This window comes from Coregonus lavaretus (assembly GCF_964263955.1).
Source record: "Coregonus lavaretus genome assembly, contig: HAP1_SCAFFOLD_1109, whole genome shotgun sequence".
NCBI classification, from domain to species: Eukaryota; Metazoa; Chordata; class Actinopteri; order Salmoniformes; family Salmonidae; genus Coregonus; species Coregonus lavaretus.
This window is the reverse complement of record NW_028159333.1, coordinates 40,380-62,744: the sequence shown is the minus strand read 5'-3', so window position 1 is coordinate 62,744 and position 22,365 is coordinate 40,380. Positions and strand designations below refer to the sequence as shown.

Genomic DNA, 22,365 nt, shown 5'->3' with positions numbered 1-22,365 from the left:
TCTCATTTATAACTGCGACCTGGCCAAGATAAAGCAAAGCAGTGCGATTAAAAACAACAACAACACAGAGTTATATATGGTATAAACAAAAACAAAACGTACAGTCAATAACACAATATAAAATCTATATACAGTGTGTGCAAATGTAGTAAGTTATGGAGGTAAGGCAATAAATAGGCCATAGTGCAAAATAATTACAATTTAGTATTAACACTGGAGTGATAGATATAAAGAACATGGTGTGCAAATAGAGATACTGGGGTGCAAATGAGCAAAATAAATAACAATATAAATAACAATATGGGGATGAGGTAGTTGGGTGGGCTGTGTACAGCTGCAGTGATCGGTAAGCTGCTCTGACAACTGATGCTTAAAGATAGTGAGGGAGATAAGTGTCTCCAGCTTCAGAGATTTTTGCAGTTCGTTCCAGTCATTTGCAGCAGAGAACTGGAAGGAATGGCGGCCAAAGGAGGTGCTGGCTTTGGGGATGACCAGTGAGATATACCTGCTGGAACGCATACTACGGGTGGGTGTTGCTATGGTGACCAATGATCTAAGATAAGGTGGGGATTTGACTAGAAGTGATTTATAGATGACCTGGAGCCAGTGGGTTTGGCGACGAATATGTAGTGAGGACCAGCCAACGAGAGCGTACAGGTCACAATGGTGGGTAGTATATGGGGCTTTGGTGACAAAATGGATGGCACTGTGATAGACTACATCCAATTTGCTGAGTAGAGTGTTGGAAGATATTTTGCCGAAGTCAAGGATCGGTAGGATAGTCAGTTTTACGAGGGCATGTTTAGCAGCATGAGTGAAGGAGGTTTTGTTGCGAAATAGGAAGCAGATTCTAGATTTAACTTTGGATTGGAGATGCTTAATGTGAGTCTGGAAGGAGAGTTTACGGTCTAACCAGACACCTAGGTATTTGTAGTTGTCCACATATTCTAAGTCAGACCCGTCGAGAGTAGTGATTCTAGTCGGGCGGGCGCAAGCAGCGTTCGATTGAAGAGCATGCATTTAGTTTTACTAGTGTTTAAGAGCAGTTGTAGGCCACGGAAGGAGTGTTGTATGGCATTGAAGCTCGTTTGGAGGTTTGTTAACACAGTGTCCAATGAAGGGCCAGATGTATACAAAATGGTGTCGTCTGCATAGAAGTGGATCTGAGAGTCACCAGCAGCAAGAGCGACATCATTGATATACACAGAGAATAGAGTCGGCCCGAGAATTGAACCCTGTGGCACACCCATAGATACTGCCAGAGGTCCAGACAACTGGCCCTCCGATTTGACACATTCAACTCTATCAGAGAAGTAGTTGGTGAACCAGGCGAGGCAGTCATTTGAGAAACCAAGGCTATTTCGTCTGCCAATAAGAATGCAGAGTCAAAAGCCTTGGCCAGGTCGATGAAGACGGCTGCACAGTTCTGTCTTTTATCGATTGCGGTTATTATATTGTTTAGGACCTTGAGCGTGGCTGAGGTGCACCCATGACCAGCTCGGAAATGAGATTGCATAGCGGAGAAGGTATGGTGGGATTCAAAATGGTCGCTGATCTGTTTGTTAACTAGGCTTTCAAATACTTTCGAAAGGCAGGGCAGGATGGATATAGGTCTGTAACAGTTTGGATCTAGAGTGTCACCCCCTTTGAAGAGGGGGATGACCGCGGCAGCTTTTTGATCTCTGGTGATCTCAGACGATACGAAAGAGAGGTTGAACAGGCTAGTAATAGGGGTTGCGACAATTTCGGCGGATAATTTTAGAAAGAAAGGGTCCTGATTGTCTAGCCCAGCTTATTTGTAGGGGTCCAGATTTAGCAGCTCTTTCAGGACATCAGCTATCTGAATTTGGGTGAATTTGTGTATATTGGTTCCTGACTTCCCTGAAAAGTTGCATATCGCGGAGGCTGATCGATGCTAATGCAGTAATGACATTCTAGTGCTGTTGGTCTGATGGTAGCTCTAGTTAAGAGCCCTAGTCCTGTTCAGTGGGTCTGATGGTAGCATTAATTAATAGCCCTAGTCCTGTTCAGTGGGTCTGATGGTAGCATTAATTAAGAGTCCTAGTCCTGTTCAGTGGGTCTGATGGTAGCATTAATTAAGAGCCTAGTCATATTCAGTGGGTCTGATGGTAGCATTAATTAATAGCCCTAGTCATGTTCGGTCTGATGGTAGCATTAATGAAGAGCCCTATTCCTGTTCAGTGGGTCTGATGGTAGCTCTAGTTAAGAGCCCTAGTCCTGTTCAGTGGGTATGATGGTATCTCTAATAATAACCCTAGTCCTGTTCAGTGGGTCTGATGGTAGCATTAATGAAGAGCCCTATTCCTGTTCAGTGGGTCTGATGGTAGCTCTAGTTAAGAGCCCTAGTCCTGTTCAGTGGGTCTGATGGTAGCTCTAATTAATAGTCCTAGTCCTGTTCAGTTGGTCTGATGGTAGCTCTAACTAATATCCCTAGTCCTGTTCAGTGGGTCTGATGGTAGGATTAATTAATAGCCCTAGTCCTGTTCAGTGGAACTGATGGTAGAATTAATTAATAGTCCTAGTCCTGTTCAGTGGGTCTGATGGTAGCTCTAATTAATAGTCCTAGTCCTGTTCAATGGGTCTGATGGTAACATTAATAGCCCTAGTCCTGTTCAGTGGGTCTGATGGTAGCATTAATTAATAGTCCTTGTCCTGTTCAGTGGGTCTGATGGTAGCATTAATTAATAGTCCTAGTCCTGTTCAGTGGGTCTGATGGTAGCATTAATTAATAGTCCTAGTCCTGTTCAGTGGGTCTGATGGTAGCATTAATTAATAGCCCTAGTCCTGTTCAGTGGGTCTGATGGTAGCATTAATTAAGAGTCCTAGTCCTGTTCAGTGGGTCTGATGGTAGCATTAATTAAGAGCCTAGTCCTATTCAGTGGGCCTGATGGTAGCATTAATTAATAGCCCTAGTCCTGTTCAGTGGGTCTGATGGTAGCATTAATGAAGAGCCCTATTCCTGTTCAGTGGGTCTGATGGTAGCTCTAGTTAAGAGCCCTAGTCCTGTTCAGTGGGTCTGATGGTATCTCTAATAATAACCCTAGTCCTGTTCAGTGGGTCTGATGGTAGCATTAATGAAGAGCCCTATTCCTGTTCAGTGGGTCTGATGGTAGCTCTAGTTAAGAGCCCTAGTCCTGTTCAGTGGGTCTGATGGTATCTCTAATTAATAGTCCTAGTCCTGTTCAGTGGGTCTGATGGTAGCATTAATTAATAGCCCTAGTCCTGTTCAGTGGGTCTGATGGTAGCATTAATTAAGAGTCCTAGTCCTGTTCAGTGGGTCTGATGGTAGCATTAATTAAGAGCCTAGTCCTATTCAGTGGGTCTGATGGTAGCATTAATTAATAGACCTAGTCCTGTTCAGTGGGTCTGATGGTAGCATTAATGAAGAGCCCTATTCCTGTTCAGTGGGTCTGATGGTAGCTCTAGTTAAGAGCCCTAGTCCTGTTCAGTGGGTCTGATGGTATCTCTAATAATAACCCTAGTCCTGTTCAGTGGGTCTGATGGTAGCATTAATGAAGAGCCCTATTCCTGTTCAGTGGGTCTGATGGTAGCTCTAGTTAAGAGCCCTAGTCCTGTTCAGTGGGTCTGATGGTAGCTCTAATTAATAGTCCTAGTCCTGTTCAGTTGGTCTGATGGTAGCTCTAACTAATATCCCTAGTCCTGTTCAGTGGGTCTGATGGTAGCATTAATTAATAGCCCTAGTCCTGTTCAGTGGGACTGATGGTAGAATTAATTAATAGTCCTAGTCCTGTTCAGTGGGTCTGATGGTAGCTCTAGTTAAGAGCCCTAGTCCTGTTCAGTGGGTCTGATGGTAGCTCTAATTAATATTCCTAGTCCTATTCAGTGGGTCTGATGGTAGCATTAATTAATAGTCCTTGTCCTGTTCAGTGGGTCTGATGGTAGCATTAATTAATAGTCCTAGTCCTGTTCAGTGGGTCTGATGGTAGCATTAATTAATAGTCCTAGTCCTGTTCAGTGGGTCTGATGGTAGCATTAATTAATAGTCCTAGTCCTGTTCAGTGGGTCTGATGGTAGCATTAATTAATAGTCCTAGTCCTGTTCAGTGGGTCTGATGTTAGCATTAATTAATAGTCCTAGTCCTGTTCAGTGGGTCTGATGGTAGCATTAATTAATAGTCCTAGTCCTGTTCAGTGGGTCTGATGGTAGCTCTAATTAATATTCCTAGTCCTATTCAGTGGGTCTGATGGTAGCATTAATTAATAGTCCTAGTCCTGTTCAGTGGGTCTGATGGTAGCTCTAATTAATATTCCTAGTCCTATTCAGTGGGTCTGATGGTAGCATTAATTAATAGTCCTGTTCTCAAGGCTCCTTTACTTCCCTTGTCTATATGGATCCCACACACTTTTCACCTCCTCTGCTACTCTGTCTGTGCCCTGAGGGTGTGTGTGTGTGTGTGTGAGTCCCTAAGTTTGTGCGTGTGTTTCCCCCTGCCTCTAAACCCCTTAACACCTCTTCATCCGTTCCCCCCGTTCCCTCCTGCCTCTAAACCCCTTAACACCTCCTCATCTCCACAAACGCTAGGCTTACCTTGTCCCCCTTGACTCCGTCAGTTCCCTGCAAGACAGAACAAACACACACACACAAGGTTAGTCTGGCCTTGTCATTGCAGACGATAGAGTCGAGAGCAGAGAGGGGCGACAGGAGACACTTTGGCTCTGTTATGGATTGAAGTGGACTTCATTAGCAAGGACAACTTCTGAAAATACAATCATCTCTGAACTTAATTACAACTTTAAAACACTGACTCTGTGACTGTAGAAATTAGTGATCTTGGCTCACATACAATGACATACACACACTAATGCACCAAGTATGAAGTATTTCAAGTATTTCATATTGACTATACAATTCCAATACTATGTGACAGTTTTTTTTCGTTTTCAATGTGACGCCACTCACATCTCTTCCATCAGCTCCTGGGATTCCATTGGAACCGCCTTTACCGTCTTTACCCTGGATTGGGAATGGGATAGGAATGGAGACAGGCATCACTCAATGTCTTTGACTAGACTTATTAATACACACACACACACACACACACACATATCTCTTACCGGGGGTCCTGTAACACCTACACCCATGGGTCCCTGTGGCCCTGGAGGCCCGTCCTCTCCTTTAGGACCCTGTGAAAAGGAAACACATACACATTAAAATGAGAACTTAGTGTTGTGAAATTGTTGGATATTACTTGTTAGATATTACTGCACTGTCGGAGCTAGAAGCACAAGCATTTCGCTACACCCGCAATAACATCTGCTAAACACGTGTATGTGAAAAATAACATTTGATTTGATTTGATATGTGAGTGTGTTTGTGTGTGTGTGTGTGTTTATGCACGTATGAGTGTGGGTGTGTTTATGCACATATACAGTAATCCTTCTACCCTCCCTCCCCCACCCCCCCATGAAAAAAAGGGGGTGGTTGTCCCACTGGCTATCCTAAATTGAATGCACCAATTTGTAAGTCGCTCTGGATAAGAGCGTCTGCTAAATGACTTAAATGTAAATGTACAGTATGTGTGCTACGCGGGTGTGTGTGTGTGTGTGTGTGTGTGTGTGTGTGTGTGTGTGTGTGTGTGTGTGTGTGTGTGTGTGTGTGTGTGTGTGTGTGTGTGTGTGTGTGTGTGTGTGTGTACCGTTTCCCCAGCAGGTCCAATAGGTCCACTAAGTCCTCTAATACCCTGAGGACCCTGTAGAAGAGCAACATGATGAAGATAATACACTGCTCAAAAAAATTAAGGGAACACTTAAACAACACAATGTAACTCCAAGTCAATCACACTTCTGTGAAATCAAACTGTCCACATAGGAAGCAACACTGATTGACAATAAATGTCACATGCTGTTGTGCAAATGGAATAGACAACAGGTGGAAATTATAGGCAATTAGCAAGACACCCCCAATAAAGGACTGGTTTTGCATGTGGTGACCACAGACCACTTCTCAGTTCCTATGCTTCCTGGCTGATGTTTTGGTCACTTTTGAATGCTGGCGGTGCTTTCACTCTAGTGGTAGCATGAGACGGAGTCCACAACCCACACAAGTGGCTCAGGTAGTGCAGCTCATCCAGGATGGCACATCAATGCGAGCTGTGGCAAGAAGGTTTGCTGTGTTTGTCAGCGTAGTGTCCAGAGCATGGAGGCGCTACCAGGAGACAGGCCAGTACATCAGGAGATGTGGAGGAGGCCGTAGGAGGGCAACAACCCAGCAGCAGGACTGCTACCTCCGCCTTCGTGCCAGGAGGAGCAGGAGGAGCACTGCCAGAGCCCTGCAAAATGACCTCCAGCAGGCCACAAATGTGCATGTGTCTGCTCAAACGGTCAGAAACAGACTCCATGAGGGTGGTATGAGGGCCCGACGTCCACAGGTGGGGGTTGTGCTTACAGCCCAACACCGTGCAGGATGTTTGGCATTTGCCAGAGAACACCAAGATTGGCAAATTCGCCACTGGCGCCCTGTGCTCTTCACAGATGAAAGCAGGTTCACACTGAGCACGTGACAGACGTGACAGAGTCTGGAGACGCCGTGGAGAACGTTCTGCTGCCTGCAACATCCTCCAGCATGACCGGTTTGGCGGTGGGTCAGTCATGGTGTGGGGTGGCATTTCTTTGGGGGTCCGCACAGCCCTCCATGTGCTCGCCAGAGGTAGCCTGACTGCCATTAGGTACCGAGATGAGATCCTCAGACCCCTTGTGAGACAATATGCTGGTGCGGTTGGCCCTTGGTTCCTCCTAATGCAAGACAATGCTAGACCTCATGTGGCTGGAGTGTGTCAGCAGTTCCTGCAAGAGGAAGGCATTGATGCTATGGACTGGCCTGCCCGTTCCACAGACCTGAATCCAATTGAGCACATCTGGGATATCATGTCTCGCTCCATCCACCAACGCCACGTTGCACCACAGACTGTCCAGGAGTTGGCGGATGCTTTAGTCCAGGTCTGGGAGGAGATCCCTCAGGAGACCATCCACCACCTCATCAGGAGCATGCCCAGGCGTTGTAGGGAGGTCATACAGGCACGTGGAGGCCACACACACTACTGAGCCTCATTTTGACTTGTTTTAAGGACATTACATCAAAGTTGGATCAGCCTGTAGTGTGGTTTTTTCCACTTTAATTTTGAGGGTGACTCCAAATCCAGACCTCCATGGGTTGATACATTTGATTTCCATTGATAATTTTTGTGTGATTTTGTTGTCAGCACATTCAACTATGTAAATAAAAAAGTATTTAATAAGATTATTTCATTCATTCAGATCTAGGATGTGTTATTTTAGTGTTCCCTTTATTTTTTTGAGCAGTGTAGAAAGAGACTATAGAAACCATTTGACCTACTAGAGGCAATCATATTTCATATGCATTTAATCATTATTTTGTCATGTTTTTTATTAGAATAATAACACTTACTGCCACCCCTGGTAGGCCCCTAGGTCCTTCTTCTCCCTAAGACAGAGAGAGAGAGAGAGAGAGAGAGAGAGAGAGAGAGAGAGAGAGAGAGAGAGAGAGAGAGAGAGAGAGAGAGAGAGAGAGAGAGAGAGAGAGAGAGAGAGAGAGAGAGAGAGAGAGAGAGAGCGAGAGAGAGAGAGAGAGAGAGAGTGAATAACATAACATCTCTCATTATCCCAAACATTCCCAAAGACGGTACCTCAACTAAACCAAGTGAAGATGACTCTGTCTGTTCTACTAAACCAAGTGAAGAAGACATTGTCTGTTCTACTAAACCAAGTGAAGAAGACATTGTCTGTTCTATTAAACCAAGTGAAGAAGACTCTGTCTGTTCTATTAAACCAAGTGAAGAAGACTCTGTCTGTTCTATTAAACCAAGTGAAGAAGACTGTCTGTTCTATTAAACAAAGTGAAGAAGACTCTCTCTGTTCTATTAAACCAAGTGAAGAAGACTCTGTCTGTTCTATTAAACCAAGTGAAGAAGACTGTCTGTTCTATTAAACCAAGTGAAGAAGACTGTCTGTTCTATTAAACCAAGTGAAGAAGACTGTCTGTTCTACTAAACCAAGTGAAGAAGACTCTGTCTGTTCTATTAAACCAAGTGAAGAAGACTCTGTCTGTTCTACATCTCTTTTGAACAGTGTGAGAAACAATTCATGGTATGAAAATGGAAGTACCGAAAACAGAAAACATCAGTACACAGAAGCTACCTGAACCAACTAAATAGCTAACATATGAGTTGAAACGTGGTCTAGGTCAATAGACAACAGCCAAGGTAAGTGTATTAGTATTTTGAGTGACCCATCTCCTCAGTGAATGTGTTCTTACTTGAGGTCCTGCGAGGCCCACTCCTTCAACTCCTGGGTCACCCTACAGGGGGCAGCATAGACACACACACACACACACACACACACACACACACACACACACACACACACACACACACACACACACACACACACACACACACACACACACACACACTGAGTCAGTTACTGATGAGCTACAACACCTCACCAACCTCACAGACACACACACACTGAGTCAGTTACTGATTAACTACAACTACAACACCTCACCAACCTCACAGACACACACACTGAGTCAGTTACTGATGAACTACAGCTACAACACCTCACCGACCTCACAGACACATACACAGAGTCAGTTACTGATTAACTACAACTACAACACCTCACCAACCTAACAGACACACACACTGAGTCAGTTACTGATGAACTACAACACCTCACCAACCTCACAGACACACACACTGAGTCAGTTACTGATTAACTACAACTACAACACCTCACCAACCTCAGAGACACACACACTGAGTCAGTTACTGATTAACTACAACTACAACACCTCACCAACCTCACAGACACACACACTGAGTCAGTTACTGATTAACTACAACTACAACTACAACACATCACCAACCTCACAGACACACACACTGAGTCAGTTACTGATTAATAACAACTACAACACCTCACCAACCTCACAGACACACACACTGAGTCAGTTACTGATTAACTACAACTACAACACCTCACCAACCTCACAGACACACACACTGAGTCAGTTACTGATTAACTACAACTACAACACCTCACCAACCTCACAGACACACACACTGAGTCAGTTACTGATTAACTACAGCTACAACACCTCACCAACCTCACAGACACACACACTGAGTCAGTTACTGATTAACCACAACTACAACACCTCACCAACCTCACAGACACACACACTGAGTCAGTTATTGATTAACTACAGCTACAACACCTCACCAACCTCACAGACACACACACTGAGTCAGTTACTGATTAACTACAACACCTCACCAACCTCACTGACACACACACTGAGTCAGTTACTGATGAACTACAACACCTCAACGACCTCACAGACACATACACAGAGTCAGTTACTGATTAACTACAACTACAACACCTCACCAACCTCAGAGACACACACACTGAGTCAGTTACTGATTAACTACAGCTACAACACCTCACCAACCTCACAGACACACACACTGAGTCAGTTACTGATTAACTACAACTACAACACCTCACCAACCTCACAGACACACACACTGAGTCAGTTACTGATTAACTACAACTACAACACCTCACCAACCTCACAGACACACACACTGAGTCAGTTACTGATTAACTACAGCTACAACACCTCACCAACCTCACAGACACACACACTGAGTCAGTTACTGATTAACTACAACTACAACACGTCACCAACCTCACAGACACACACACTGAGTCAGTTACTGATTAACTACAACTACAACACCTCACCAACCTCACAGACACACACACTGAGTCAGTTACTGATTAACTACAACTACAACACCTCACCAACCTCAGAGACACACACACTGAGTCAGTTACTGATTAACTACAACTACAACACCTCACCAACCTAACAGACACACACACTGAGTCAGTTACTGATTAACTACAGCTACAAAACCTCACCAACCTCACAGACACACACACTGAGTCAGTTACTGATTAACTACAACTACAACACCTCACCAACCTCACAGACACACACACTGAGTCAGTTACTGATTAACTACAACTACAACACCTCACCAACCTCACAGACACACACACTGAGTCAGTTACTGATTAACTACAACTACAACACCTCACCAACCTCACAGACACACACACTTAGTCAGTTACTGATGAATTAAAGCTACAATACCTCACCAACCTCACAGACACACACACTGAGTCAGTTACTGATTAACTACAACTACAACACCTCACCAACCTCACAGACACACACACTGAGTCAGTTACTGATTAACTACAACTACAACACCACACCAATCTCACAGACACACACACTGAGTCAGTTACTGATGAACTACAACACCTCACCAACCTCACAGACACACACACTGAGTCAGTTACTGATTAACTACAGCTACAACACCACACCAATCTCACAGACACACACACTGAGTCAGTTACTGATTAACTACAACTACAACACCTCACCAACCTCACAGACACACACACTGAGTCAGTTACTGATTAACTACAACTACAACACCTCACCAACTTCAAAGACACACACACTGAGTCAGTTACTGATGAACTACAACACCTCACCAACCTCACAGACACACACACTGAGTCAGTTACTGATTAACTACAACACCTCACCAACCTCACAGACACACACATTGAGTCAGTTACTGATTAACTACAGCTACAACACCTCACCAACTTCACAGACACACACACTGAGTCAGTTATTGATTAACTACAACACCTCACCAACCTCACAGACACACACACTGAGTCAGTTACTGATGAACTACAACACCTCACCAACCTAACAGACACACACACTGAGTCAGTTACTGATTAACTACAACTACAACACCTCACCAACCTCACAGACACACACACTGAGTCAGATACTGATGAACTACAAAACCTCACCAACCTCACAGACACACACACTGAGTCAGTTACTGATTAACTACAACTACAACACCTCACCAACAAAACAGACACACACACTGAGTCAGTTATTGATTAACTACAACTACAACACCTCACCAACTTCACAGACACACACACTGAGTCAGTTACTGATTAACTACAGCTACAACACCTCACCAACCTCACAGACACACACACTGAGTCAGTTACTGATTAACTACAATGACAAAACATCACCAATCTCACAGACACACACACTTAGTCAGTTGCTGATTAACTACAACTACAACACCTCACCAACCTCACAGACACACACACTGAGTCAGTTACTGATTAACTACAACTACAACACCACACCAATCTCACAGACACACACACTTAGTCAGTTGCTGATTAACTACAACTACAACACCTCACCAACCTCACAGACACACACACTGAGTCAGTTACTGATGAACTTCAACTACAACACCTCACCAACCTCACAGACACACACACTGAGTCAGTTACTGATGAACTACAACACCTCACCAACCTCACAGACACACACACTGAGTCAGTTACTGATTAACTACAACTACAACACCACACCAATCTCACAGACACACACACTGAGTCAGTTACGGATTAACTACAACGACAAAACCTCACCAATCTCACAGACACACACACTGAGTCAGTTACTGATTAACTACAGCTACAACACCACACCAATCTCACAGACACACACACTGAGTCAGTTACTGATTAACTACAACTACAACACCTCACCAACCTCACAGACACACACACTGAGTCAGTTACTGATTAACTACAGCTACAACACCTCACCAACCTAACAGACACACACACTGAGTCAGTTACTGATTAACTACAACTACAACACCTCACAAACCTCACAGACACACACACTGAGTCAGTTACTGATGAACTACAACACCTCACCAACCTCACAGACACACACACTGAGTCAGTTACTGATTAACTACAACTACAACACCTCACCAACCTCACAGACACACACACTGAGTCAGTTACTGATTAACTACAACTACAACACCTCACCAACCTCACAGACACACACACTGAGTCAGTTACTGATTAACTACAACACCTCACCAACCTCACAGACACACAGACTGAGCCAGTTACTGATTAACTACAACTACAACACCACACCAACCTCACAGACACACACACTGAGTCAGTTGCTGATTAACTACAACTACAACACCTCACCAACCTCACAGACACACACACTGAGTCAGTTACTGATGAACTACAATTACAACACCTCACCAACCTCACACGTCCTACCTGGCTTCCTTTAGGTCCAACAGGCCCCTGGACACCGGGAAGCCCTGCTTTACCCTGGTAGATGGAGAGAGAGAGAGAGAGAGAGAGAGAGAGAGAGAGAGAGAGAGAGAGAGAGAGAGAGAGAGAGAGAAGAGGAAGAAAGAGAAGAAAGAAGAAGATATTATATTTCAGCATGCATATCAATAGTAGGCACACACACACACAAAAAGAAGTGATACACCAGGGTCAAATTGAGACAGACTCACGTGTTTCCCTGCGGTCCCCTCTCCTGGGGGTCCGGGGTTGCCCCTCTCACCCTTGGCTCCCAGCACCCCTCCTACACCCACATGTCCCCCAGAGACAGGCACACAGCTCTCACACGCATCTCCCTGGTGAAGGATACAACACACAGAAAGAGAAATGTCAGCGTTAGTTAGTTACATTTAAATTCTTGTCATTAAGCAGACACTCTTATCCAGAGCGAGTTTGTAAATTTTTTCATACTGGTCCCCCATGGGAATTGAACCCACAACCATGGTGTTGCAAGCACCATGCTCTACCAACTGAGCTGCACGGGACTAGTAAGTTAGTTAGTTAGTTAGTTAGTTAGTTAGTTAGTTAGTTAGTTAGTGAGGTAGTTAGTTAGTGAGGTAGTTCATTAGTTAGATAGTGAATTCATTTGTTACATAGTAAGTGAGTGACTTAGTTAAATAGACAGACAGACAGACAGACAGACAGACAGACAGACAGAGAGCCAGCCAGCCATCCCAGCTACACAGCCAGACAGCCAGCCAGACTGAGAGCCAGCCAGCCATCCCAGCTACACAGTCAGACAGCCAGCCAGACTGAGAGCCAGCCAGCCATCCCAGCTACACAGCCAGACAGCCAGCCAGACTGAGAGCCAGCCAGCCATCCCAGCTACACAGCCAGACAGCCAGCCAGACTGAGAGCCAGCCAGCCATCCCAGCTACACAGCCAGACAGCCAGCCAGACTGACTCATTGATAGGTTGGTTGGTTGGTTGTTCCATACCTTCTCTCCCTTCAGTCCAGTTAGTCCATCCCGACCAGGCTCTCCAGGCAGGCCCGGGGTTCCATGGGTTCCGGCCAATCCTTGGTCTCCTTGCTCACCCTGGTCTCCCTAGCAACAGAGACACATGACGTTGTCAATAAAAACAATGCATTGTAATCAATAACATGGATCTGGTCTGTGACTTGTACTTAGACATGAATAAATGAAGATTGATTTAACAACAATCCAGGATAATAGTTCAAGGTTACTGATTACAATGCATGAAGCTTCATCAAATTATAATTAGTCTGAATTAAACAAGTACCTAAACCCAGTAATAGGTTTAACCTCTTAAGAATCTGACCCTTTTTCAATTTTGCCTAAAATGACATACCCAAATCTAACTGCCTGTAGCTCAGGACCAGAAGCAAGGATATGCATATTCCTGATACCATTTGAAATGAAACACTTGGAAGTTTGTGGACATGTGAAATTAATGTAAGAGAATATAACATATTAGATCTGGTAAAAGATAATACAAACAAAAAAACATAAGTGTTCTTTTTTAAAATTGTATCATCTTTGAAATGCAAGAGAAAGGCCACAATATAATATTGCGGTTTAGGCACAATTTAGCAGTGTGTGTGCAAAGTTTCAGATTGATCCAGTGAAGCATTGCAACACTGGACTATTTTGTAAGAAGTCTGCCCAAATGTGCCGAATTGGTCATAACTATAGAGAACATGCAAAAATGATATGGTAATACAAAATTTAAGTTTACACAGTCCCAGGAATGTCATACGTGATGGATCATTAGCTTATACACTAACTTTCACACATCTAGATGGCCGAGCGGGGTGGGTGTGGAGCCAGAGACAGCACGTTAGCTCAACCGTAGAGGTTAATCTGGGTTTGTGATACCAGATTCCTGAATTGTATTGCTGCCTGTCTTCGTTCAGGTAACATCAGTGTGTGCTAAAGATTCAACGTTACTTAAGACGGTCTGAATGACTCCTCAGAGGGCCTACATTTAGACTTCCCAGCTATGGTTATTTAAGGTGGACGAAACCTTCCGGGGACCTAAAGTTCATTTAAGGTGGACTCATTTCTCCGTCACATTTCCTGACCATCCAGCTGAGAATGAATACATTACTGTCCCTTTTTTAATTCCATAAGCATGTGCGTGAGGTGTATACTTTTGTTTGAAAGTAGTATTGTTAAGACTACCAAGAAACACTCTGTGTGACCCTGATTTAGACCACTGCAGCAAAAATTAATGCTATTCAGAGACTTTTACAAAGAGTAACCTGTCATAAAGAACTGACCTTCACTCCCCTTAGACCATCAAGACCTGGCACACCCTGTGGAAAGAGACAGGAGAAGACAGATAGAGAGTGAGAGTTATAACCGCCTATAATAGTACACACACACACACACACACACACACACACACACACACACACACACACACACACACACACACACACACACACACACACACACACACACACACACACACACACACACACGACTGTTCAAGCCTCTACCCATTCAGATATAAAGCCCTGTTGACACAGTGCTAACCACAGAGGCACACACCATGTAATTAAGCTGTGTGAAACAGTAGTTTTCCATGTAATTGAGATGTATAGTTCACTTCGGCGTATCCTGTGGTAGGTGGGGGATTACCTGCATATGTCATGACCTGGCTGTTCCATTTTGAAGATGCAGGTATACACTGAACAACAGTCAGGTCGTTTTTTTTAGTAGGTTTGACAGACGCATGTGTATGTTGTTGGCTTGGTCATGCTAAACAAGCATTGTCAAACTTATGCAAATCTGGTTAACGAAGTAAGCAGAGAGGCCTGTTGCAACTCTCTTCCCTTCAGGTAGAGCGGTCTCACCTGTTTGCCATCGGCACCCACTCCTGGAAGCCCGGGAGGCCCTGGAAGGCCAGGTTCACCTGGCGTACCTGCTGGCAGCTTGACAATGGACGTCCCACTGCCCACCTCTGAGGGAGAAGACTGGCACACCTCACACGATGCACCCTGGGGTAGAGGGGAGACACACTGGGTTAGGACGGGTGGCAAAACTCTCACGCACACCTGCGTGGACACACAAATAGACATGCATGCACACACACTTCACCTTCTCTCCCTTAGGACCTGGAGTTCCCAGACCAGGAATCCCTGCATCTCCCTGTCAAAAGAATCAAATGACACAATATAACACACTCTAACACAACACAACATGGTGACATCACCCAGTTTTAGATGTAGTGTCTGTTAGCTCCACCCTCTCACCTTTATCCCCTTCAGTCCATCCTTGCCACTAGGTCCTCTGGGTCCAGCTTTGCCCTAACAGATAAATAGTTACAGTACATGTCATCACTTTGTCTTCAAAGAGCCTTGCAACCGTCAACTGAAATCATTTCTGCATCAGTAATTTCTGGAAAGCATTTTATCATAACGGGTGACAACTGTGAATATAAAGAATGTTGATAAAACTATCTGTCACTGAAAATAGTCTAGTGAAATCACTCTTAAATGGAAACGTCTACACTCACCGCTTTACCGTCAGCTCCTTTGCCACCAGCGTTACCCTGGAAACAAGAGAAACTGTAATGTCAACAGAACTGTACAAATTGCTTTTGAACTAAATCAATATTCTAGTAAGAGGGTTGTTTTAATGGGTAAGATACATAAAGACATTTATTCCATCAGTCTCTTATGTATAAAGGAACCTTCAGGAACTATGTCAAACCTCCTGTGCCCTACTTAAAACCTTACTCAGTACACACCTTTTCCCCTCTTAGCCCTGCCAGGCCAATGAGTCCAGACTCCCCCTGTACAGCACCAACAGAGTGGAGGAGTTACTTCCGGGTCAGATACACAGAAACAGGAACAACACAGGTACAAACAAACAAACAAACACACACACACACACCATTGGAGGCTGCTGAGGGGAGGACGGCTCATAATAATGTCCGGAACGGAGCAAACGGAATGGCATCAAACACCTGGAAACCATGTGTTTGGTGTATTTGAAGCTATTCCACCTATTCCGGTCCAGCCATTACCACAAGGCCCGTCCTCCCCAATTAAGGTGCCACCAACCTCCTGTGACACACACAACACAACACACACTTACACACAGACATTAATTTCCAAAAAACACACATTCACCTGTTCTCCCTTCTGTCCCAGCCCAGGTTCTCCTTTCTCTCCTTTGAGTGTCAGATGTTGTGTCATAGCAACCATGTTGGCACCAGGTATTTCACCCAGGGTGGGGCATACACCACACGCGTCACCCTTTTCCCCTTTGACCCCATCCGACCCCACCTCTCCCTACCAAGCACACAGACACATATCATCACAGGGAGTCAGATTAGTGATAACACCCACTAATAGGCATGTTTCCTTTAAGGTGTAGCGTCTAAAGTGGTGTCCAAACAGATCAGTTTAATGTGGTGTCCAAACAGATCAGTGTAATGTGGTGTCTAACAAGATCAGTGTAATGTGGTGTCCAAACAGATCAGTTTAATGTGGTGTCCGAACAGATCAGTGTAATGTGGTGTCTGACAAGATCAGTGTAATGTGGTGTCTAAACAGATCAGTTTAATGTGGTCTCTAAACAGATCAGTTTAATGTGGTGTCCAAACAGATCAGTTAGTCTAATGTGGTGTCCAAACAGATCAATTTAATGTGGTGTCCAAACAGATCAGTCAGTCTAATGTGGTGTCCAAACAGATCAGTTATTCAACTACATCTAATGTGGTGTCCAAACAGAGTGAGAGTGATACCCACCTTTCTCACAGCACATGAATGAAACATGAGATTTAAAGGAACTCTGTACCTTCTCTCCCACCTTCCCATCTGCTCCTTGAAGACCCTGATGAATAGAAAAGAGGAGATGAGATGGAGGGAGAAGAGAAGAGCAGAGAAAGATTAGATCATTATTATTTCTAACTATAAATGAGCATGCTTTTCTGAATTCCTTGATGACTATATTGTGCACCTTTAAAGGTCAAAGGTTAAGAGTTAGGGGTGCTATATGTCTCACCGGGAGGCCAGGGTCTCCTATCCCAGGGACCCCAGGCTCTCCTTTGGGCCCCGTCTTCCCCTGGAGGGCCACAGTGTTGCCCATGTCTTCAGATAGGACGGGACACACCTCACACGGGTCACCCTGTGAGACAGACACACAGAATAAAAGACAGAGTCACAGATGTAGAGATACAAACCCACAGATGTAGAGACACAAACCCACAGATGTAGAAACACAAACCCACAGATGTAGAAACACAAACAGTCACAGATGTAGAAACACAAACAGTCACAGATGTAGAAACACAAACAGTCACAGATGTAGAAACACAAACAGTCACAGATGTAGAAACACAAACAGTCACAGATGTAGAAACACAAACAGTCACAGATGTAGAAAACAAACCCACAGTTGTAGAAACACAAACAGCCACAGATGTAGAAACACAAACAGTCACAGATGTAGAAACAAAAACTGTCACAGATGTAGAAACAGAAACAGACACAGATGTAGAAAAACAAACCCACAGATGTAGAAACACAAACAGCCACAGATGTAGAAACACAAACAGTCACAGATGTAGAAACACAAACAGTCACAGATGTACAAACAAAAACAGTCACAGATGTAGAAACACAAACCCATATATCTAGAGAAGCATACATACACTCACCAACAAGTCAAATATATACAGATAGTTAGAGAGAAAATCAAGATCATTCAAGCCAGGACACTGAGGGTTAAGTCACCTTATTTCCTTTACTGCCACCAGGGCCCCTAGGACCCTGAAAACACAACAGCTATACATTATAGTCGAGCATGATACTGATGATGAGGTTTGAAATGACACACTGACTAACACGACTAACTGACTAACATAACTCACAGACTAACTGACTATCATGACTAACATAATTCAGTGCCTATCATAACAATAAGCCATTTAGCAGACACTTTTATCCAAAGCGACTTACAGTCATGTGTGCATGCATTTTTACGTATGGGTGGTCCCGGGGATCAAACCCGCTACCCTGGCGTTACAAGCACCATGCTCTACCAATTGAGCTACAGAGGACCACATAACTAACATGACTAACTGAATGGTCCTCTGTAGCTCAATTGGTAGAGCATGGCGCTTGTAACGCCAGGGTAGCAGGTTTGATCCCCGGGACCACCCATACATAAAAATGTATGCACACATGACTGTAAGTCGCTTTGGATAAATGTGTCTGCTAAATGGCATATTATTATTATAACTCACAAACTAACAGAATATCATGACTTACACAACTTGCTGAGTAACACAACTTACATGTCTAGCTAACTAACATGACTATCAAACTAACATGCCTAACTGAGTATAATGACTAACATGACTAAATTACTAATGTGACTAACATGACTATCACAATTTACATGAATATCAGGACTATCTGCGTAACATGACTTTCTGACTAACATGTCTATCTGACTAGCATTACTATCTGACTAACAGTCAGTCATGGGGTGGAAGGTGGCTTAGTGGTTAAGAGCGTTGTGCCAGTAACCGAAAGGTCGCTGGTTCTAATCGCCGACTAGATGAAAAATCTGTCGATGTGCCCTTGAGCAAGGCACTTAACCCTAATTGCTCCTGTAAGTCGCTCTGGATAAGAGCGTCTGCTAAATATGTAAAAAAAGACTAACTGACTAAAATACAAAACCGTGGTCTGAATGCATCCTGTACTCACAGGATCTCCTGGCTCTCCATCTTTCCCTGGTGTCCCAGAATCCCCCTGGGACAGCAATAGAGGAACAGGACATAGTAACCATTCCAGAAATGTACATTGTTGTGGGATGTTTTCCTATCAAACAATGTAGTCTGTATACTTCATTGTATGCAGACTACATACTGCAGCCTTCAAAGTTTCGAAGTAGGATTTAAATGTTTTACCTTGGCTCCATTCGATCCAGGTGGTCCTCCTGGGATGCCCTAGGAACAAAACAAAACATAAAAAAAGAGTGCTGAGCAACTATCCCTCTCTCTAACTGTGTCTCACTTTCTCTGTCTACCAGAGCCAAACAAGAACAGACGCACTCACACACTGTGTCTGCTCTAAGAAGCTTCTTGGCTTCAGTCAAGGGCAACACACTGTGTCTGCTCTAAGAAGCTTCTTGGCTTCAGTCAAGGGCAACACACTGTGTCTGCTCTAAGAAGCGTATTGGCTTCAGTCAAGGGCAACACACTGTGTCTGCTCTAAGAAGCTTATTGGCTTCAGTCAAGGGCAACACACTGTGTCTGCTCTAAGAAGCTTCTTAGCTTCAGTCAAGGGCAACACACTGTGTCTGCTCTAAGAAGCTTCTTGGCTTCAGTCAAGGGCAACACACTGTGTCTGCTCTAAGAAGCTTATTGGCTTTAGTCAAGGGCAACACACTGTGTCTGCTCTAAGAAGCGTATTGGCTTTAGTCAAGGGCAACACACTGAGTCTGCTCTAAGAAGCTTATTGGCTTCAGTCAAGGGCAACACACTGTGTCTGCTCTAAGAAGCTTATTGGCTTCAGTCAAGGGCAACACACTGTGTCTGCTCTAAGAAGCTTATTGGCTTCAGTCAAGGGCAACACACTGTGTCTGCTCTAAGAAGCTTCTTAGCTTCAGTCAAGGGCAACACACTGAGTCTGCTCTAAGAAGCTTATTGGCTTCAGTCAAGGGCAACACACTGTGTCTGCTCTAAGAAGCTTCTTGGCTTCAGTCAAGGGCAACACACTGTGTCTGCTCTAAGATGTGTTAGAGGTGGATTTCTAAATGTTTTATATTCTATAAGTTTGTCTTAATATCATAATCACTACTACATACAGAGTGATACTGTTGGGAAAGTTACTAATAACTAATGAAGAGGATTTTTTCTCTCGCTCTCTCAGAAACACGAGCCAGTGAGTGAGCCACTCATTCACAGCTCGCCAAGAGATTCAAGGACAAATGGGCAGACAGACACAAAACAGGCTCTCTTAAGCTGAACCATAATTGTCAGTGACCTATATTAATTGGGTAACTAATGCCTATGACCTATGACAACCAACTAATAACCAGGCTGATGACGCCACCAGGCTTATCAAGCAGCTACAAACGTATTTTCATCTTATTTGACAAATCCCATGGTTTAGCCTTCCTATGGACAGACAGCTGCAAGATTGCTTTGTTTCTATGATACATTTTCCAGACATGCTAAATCTTCTCCTGTCTATGTACAAACGTCATTTATATTTTGCATACGGCCTTCTATATTAACCAATCAAGTAGCAGTCTTGTGTGACAATAAAAGGAGGAATTCTCTAGGACCTCCTCCTAAACCTAGGGTTTTATAATACTCTGTCATTATAATCCCTGTGTGTACATCATGGTATTCAAGAATTTGAAGTGAAGTTTCGATGGTCGTTCTCACCATTCTTTCAGATGCTTTTAGCCTCTAGTCAAAGTTATCACACAGTGTCTGCTCTAAGATTCTTCTAGGCACAAAAGCTACTTCCATATAGCCTGCCTTCGCTTGCCAAACCCAGCCCCACCCCGCCCAGTGCATAAAGCATCAGATAACTGGGAGGCAGGAGAGTTATTAAAACAGCACTCTGTCTCCTGACCAGAGGATGGCACAGATAGACACTACTCACTGGTAGGCCAGGTTTTCCAATTCCTGGCAATCCTGGAAGACCGGGGTTTCCCGGTTCTCCTGCTAGTCCCTCGGGCCCCACTTTTCCAGAGGTACCCTGGGAAAACAAGTTCCTAGAGGTTAAAGTTCAAATAGTTCAAATAGTTCAAATTGACATGAAGCAGAAAATGGAAGTTGGATTTCGAGTGCCACTAAAACCATGTGTTAACAGTACATGTAGATAGGAAGGTACAGTGTACATACAATGGAAGTACACATACTGTATTTAAATAGTGCTACATTTAGAAAAGAGTAGCTCTCACCTTCTGTCCCTTGGGTCCCACCACACAGATGGATCCAGTTCGACCCTATAGACACACACAAAACATAGTGACATCATCAGTGTGCGACGTGGCCATAAGAAGGTTGGGTAACCTGTTTTGTAGTTGTTCTTTAGATGTTCTGAAGGTGTTCTGAAGAACTTCTCTCTCTGTTTGCCGGTCTTTCATACATAGGCCTATATACAGCACACACACACACACACACACACACACACACACACACACACACACACACACACACACACACACACACACACACACACACACACACACACACACACACACACACACACACACACACACACACACACACACACACACACACACACACACACACACACACACACTCTGTAAATTCCTCTTTATTGCCACAGTATAAAACTTTCCATGCGTATACACCACGCTAGGCTGAATGGGTGAGATGAAAGGGTTTAAGTCAGCCTGAATCAGCCAGGTTGTGTGAGAGGAACACAGTCAATGAGGTAGCATTGATTATGCTGCCTTTGTTGCTCCAGTCTAAGCTAGCAGGCATTAGGCAGACTTAACACCCAGAGAGATGCCAGACACAGCAGAATAGATATCAGTAAAGGACTAGGCTTTGAAGAGTAATTCAATATAATTCTACTAAACTCCCTCTCTTAGCCTGATAGGGAATATGTGGGAGTGGGAGTGTGTGTCTGTGTCTGTGTGTGAGAGATATTAGTTGTGTTTGTGTGTGTCTGTGCGTGTTCAAGCGTGAGTGAGTGTATGTCTGATCGTGCTATGAGACAGACACATGCTGTTTATTCTTGTAAAATAGGAAGTGATGTTTACGGTTTGCTAACTACCTGGCATATCAGCATAATAGGAACCCCATTATAGAATGCAGAAAACAGTCAGGCCATTTTCTCAGGGAATGTGTATATACTGCCATTTTCTCAGAGAATGTGTATTTGCTACCATTTTCTCAGAGAATGTGTATATACTGCCATTTTCTCAGAGAATGTGTATATACTGCCATTTTCTCAGAGAATGTGTATATACTGGCATTTTCTCAGAGAATGTGTATATACTGCCATTTTCTCAGAGAATGTGTATTT

The 22,365-nt window shown here is 44.0% G+C and overlaps 1 protein-coding gene across 1 annotated transcript in view; it reads right to left on the bottom strand.

The window, feature by feature from the left end:
* Positions 1-22,365, bottom strand: part of LOC311123000 (uncharacterized protein) — a gene marked incomplete at its 5' end in the record, with an annotated part of 138,871 nt that overhangs the window by 93,353 nt on the left and 23,153 nt on the right. Inside the window, 23 exons of the mRNA XM_084197298.1 lie at positions 4,570-4,596; positions 4,942-4,995; positions 5,097-5,165; positions 5,678-5,731; positions 7,447-7,482; positions 8,314-8,355; positions 12,297-12,350; positions 12,542-12,664; positions 13,307-13,414; positions 14,611-14,646; positions 15,190-15,333; positions 15,434-15,484; positions 15,589-15,642; positions 15,852-15,887; positions 16,086-16,130; positions 16,471-16,632; positions 17,141-17,176; positions 17,348-17,470; positions 18,079-18,114; positions 19,057-19,101; positions 19,260-19,298; positions 20,968-21,063; positions 21,269-21,313. Of these exons, the coding sequence (XP_084053424.1) occupies positions 4,570-4,596; positions 4,942-4,995; positions 5,097-5,165; positions 5,678-5,731; positions 7,447-7,482; positions 8,314-8,355; positions 12,297-12,350; positions 12,542-12,664; positions 13,307-13,414; positions 14,611-14,646; positions 15,190-15,333; positions 15,434-15,484; positions 15,589-15,642; positions 15,852-15,887; positions 16,086-16,130; positions 16,471-16,632; positions 17,141-17,176; positions 17,348-17,470; positions 18,079-18,114; positions 19,057-19,101; positions 19,260-19,298; positions 20,968-21,063; positions 21,269-21,313 (1,515 nt within the window). The remainder of the gene's footprint in view (positions 1-4,569; positions 4,597-4,941; positions 4,996-5,096; positions 5,166-5,677; positions 5,732-7,446; positions 7,483-8,313; positions 8,356-12,296; positions 12,351-12,541; positions 12,665-13,306; positions 13,415-14,610; positions 14,647-15,189; positions 15,334-15,433; positions 15,485-15,588; positions 15,643-15,851; positions 15,888-16,085; positions 16,131-16,470; positions 16,633-17,140; positions 17,177-17,347; positions 17,471-18,078; positions 18,115-19,056; positions 19,102-19,259; positions 19,299-20,967; positions 21,064-21,268; positions 21,314-22,365) is intronic.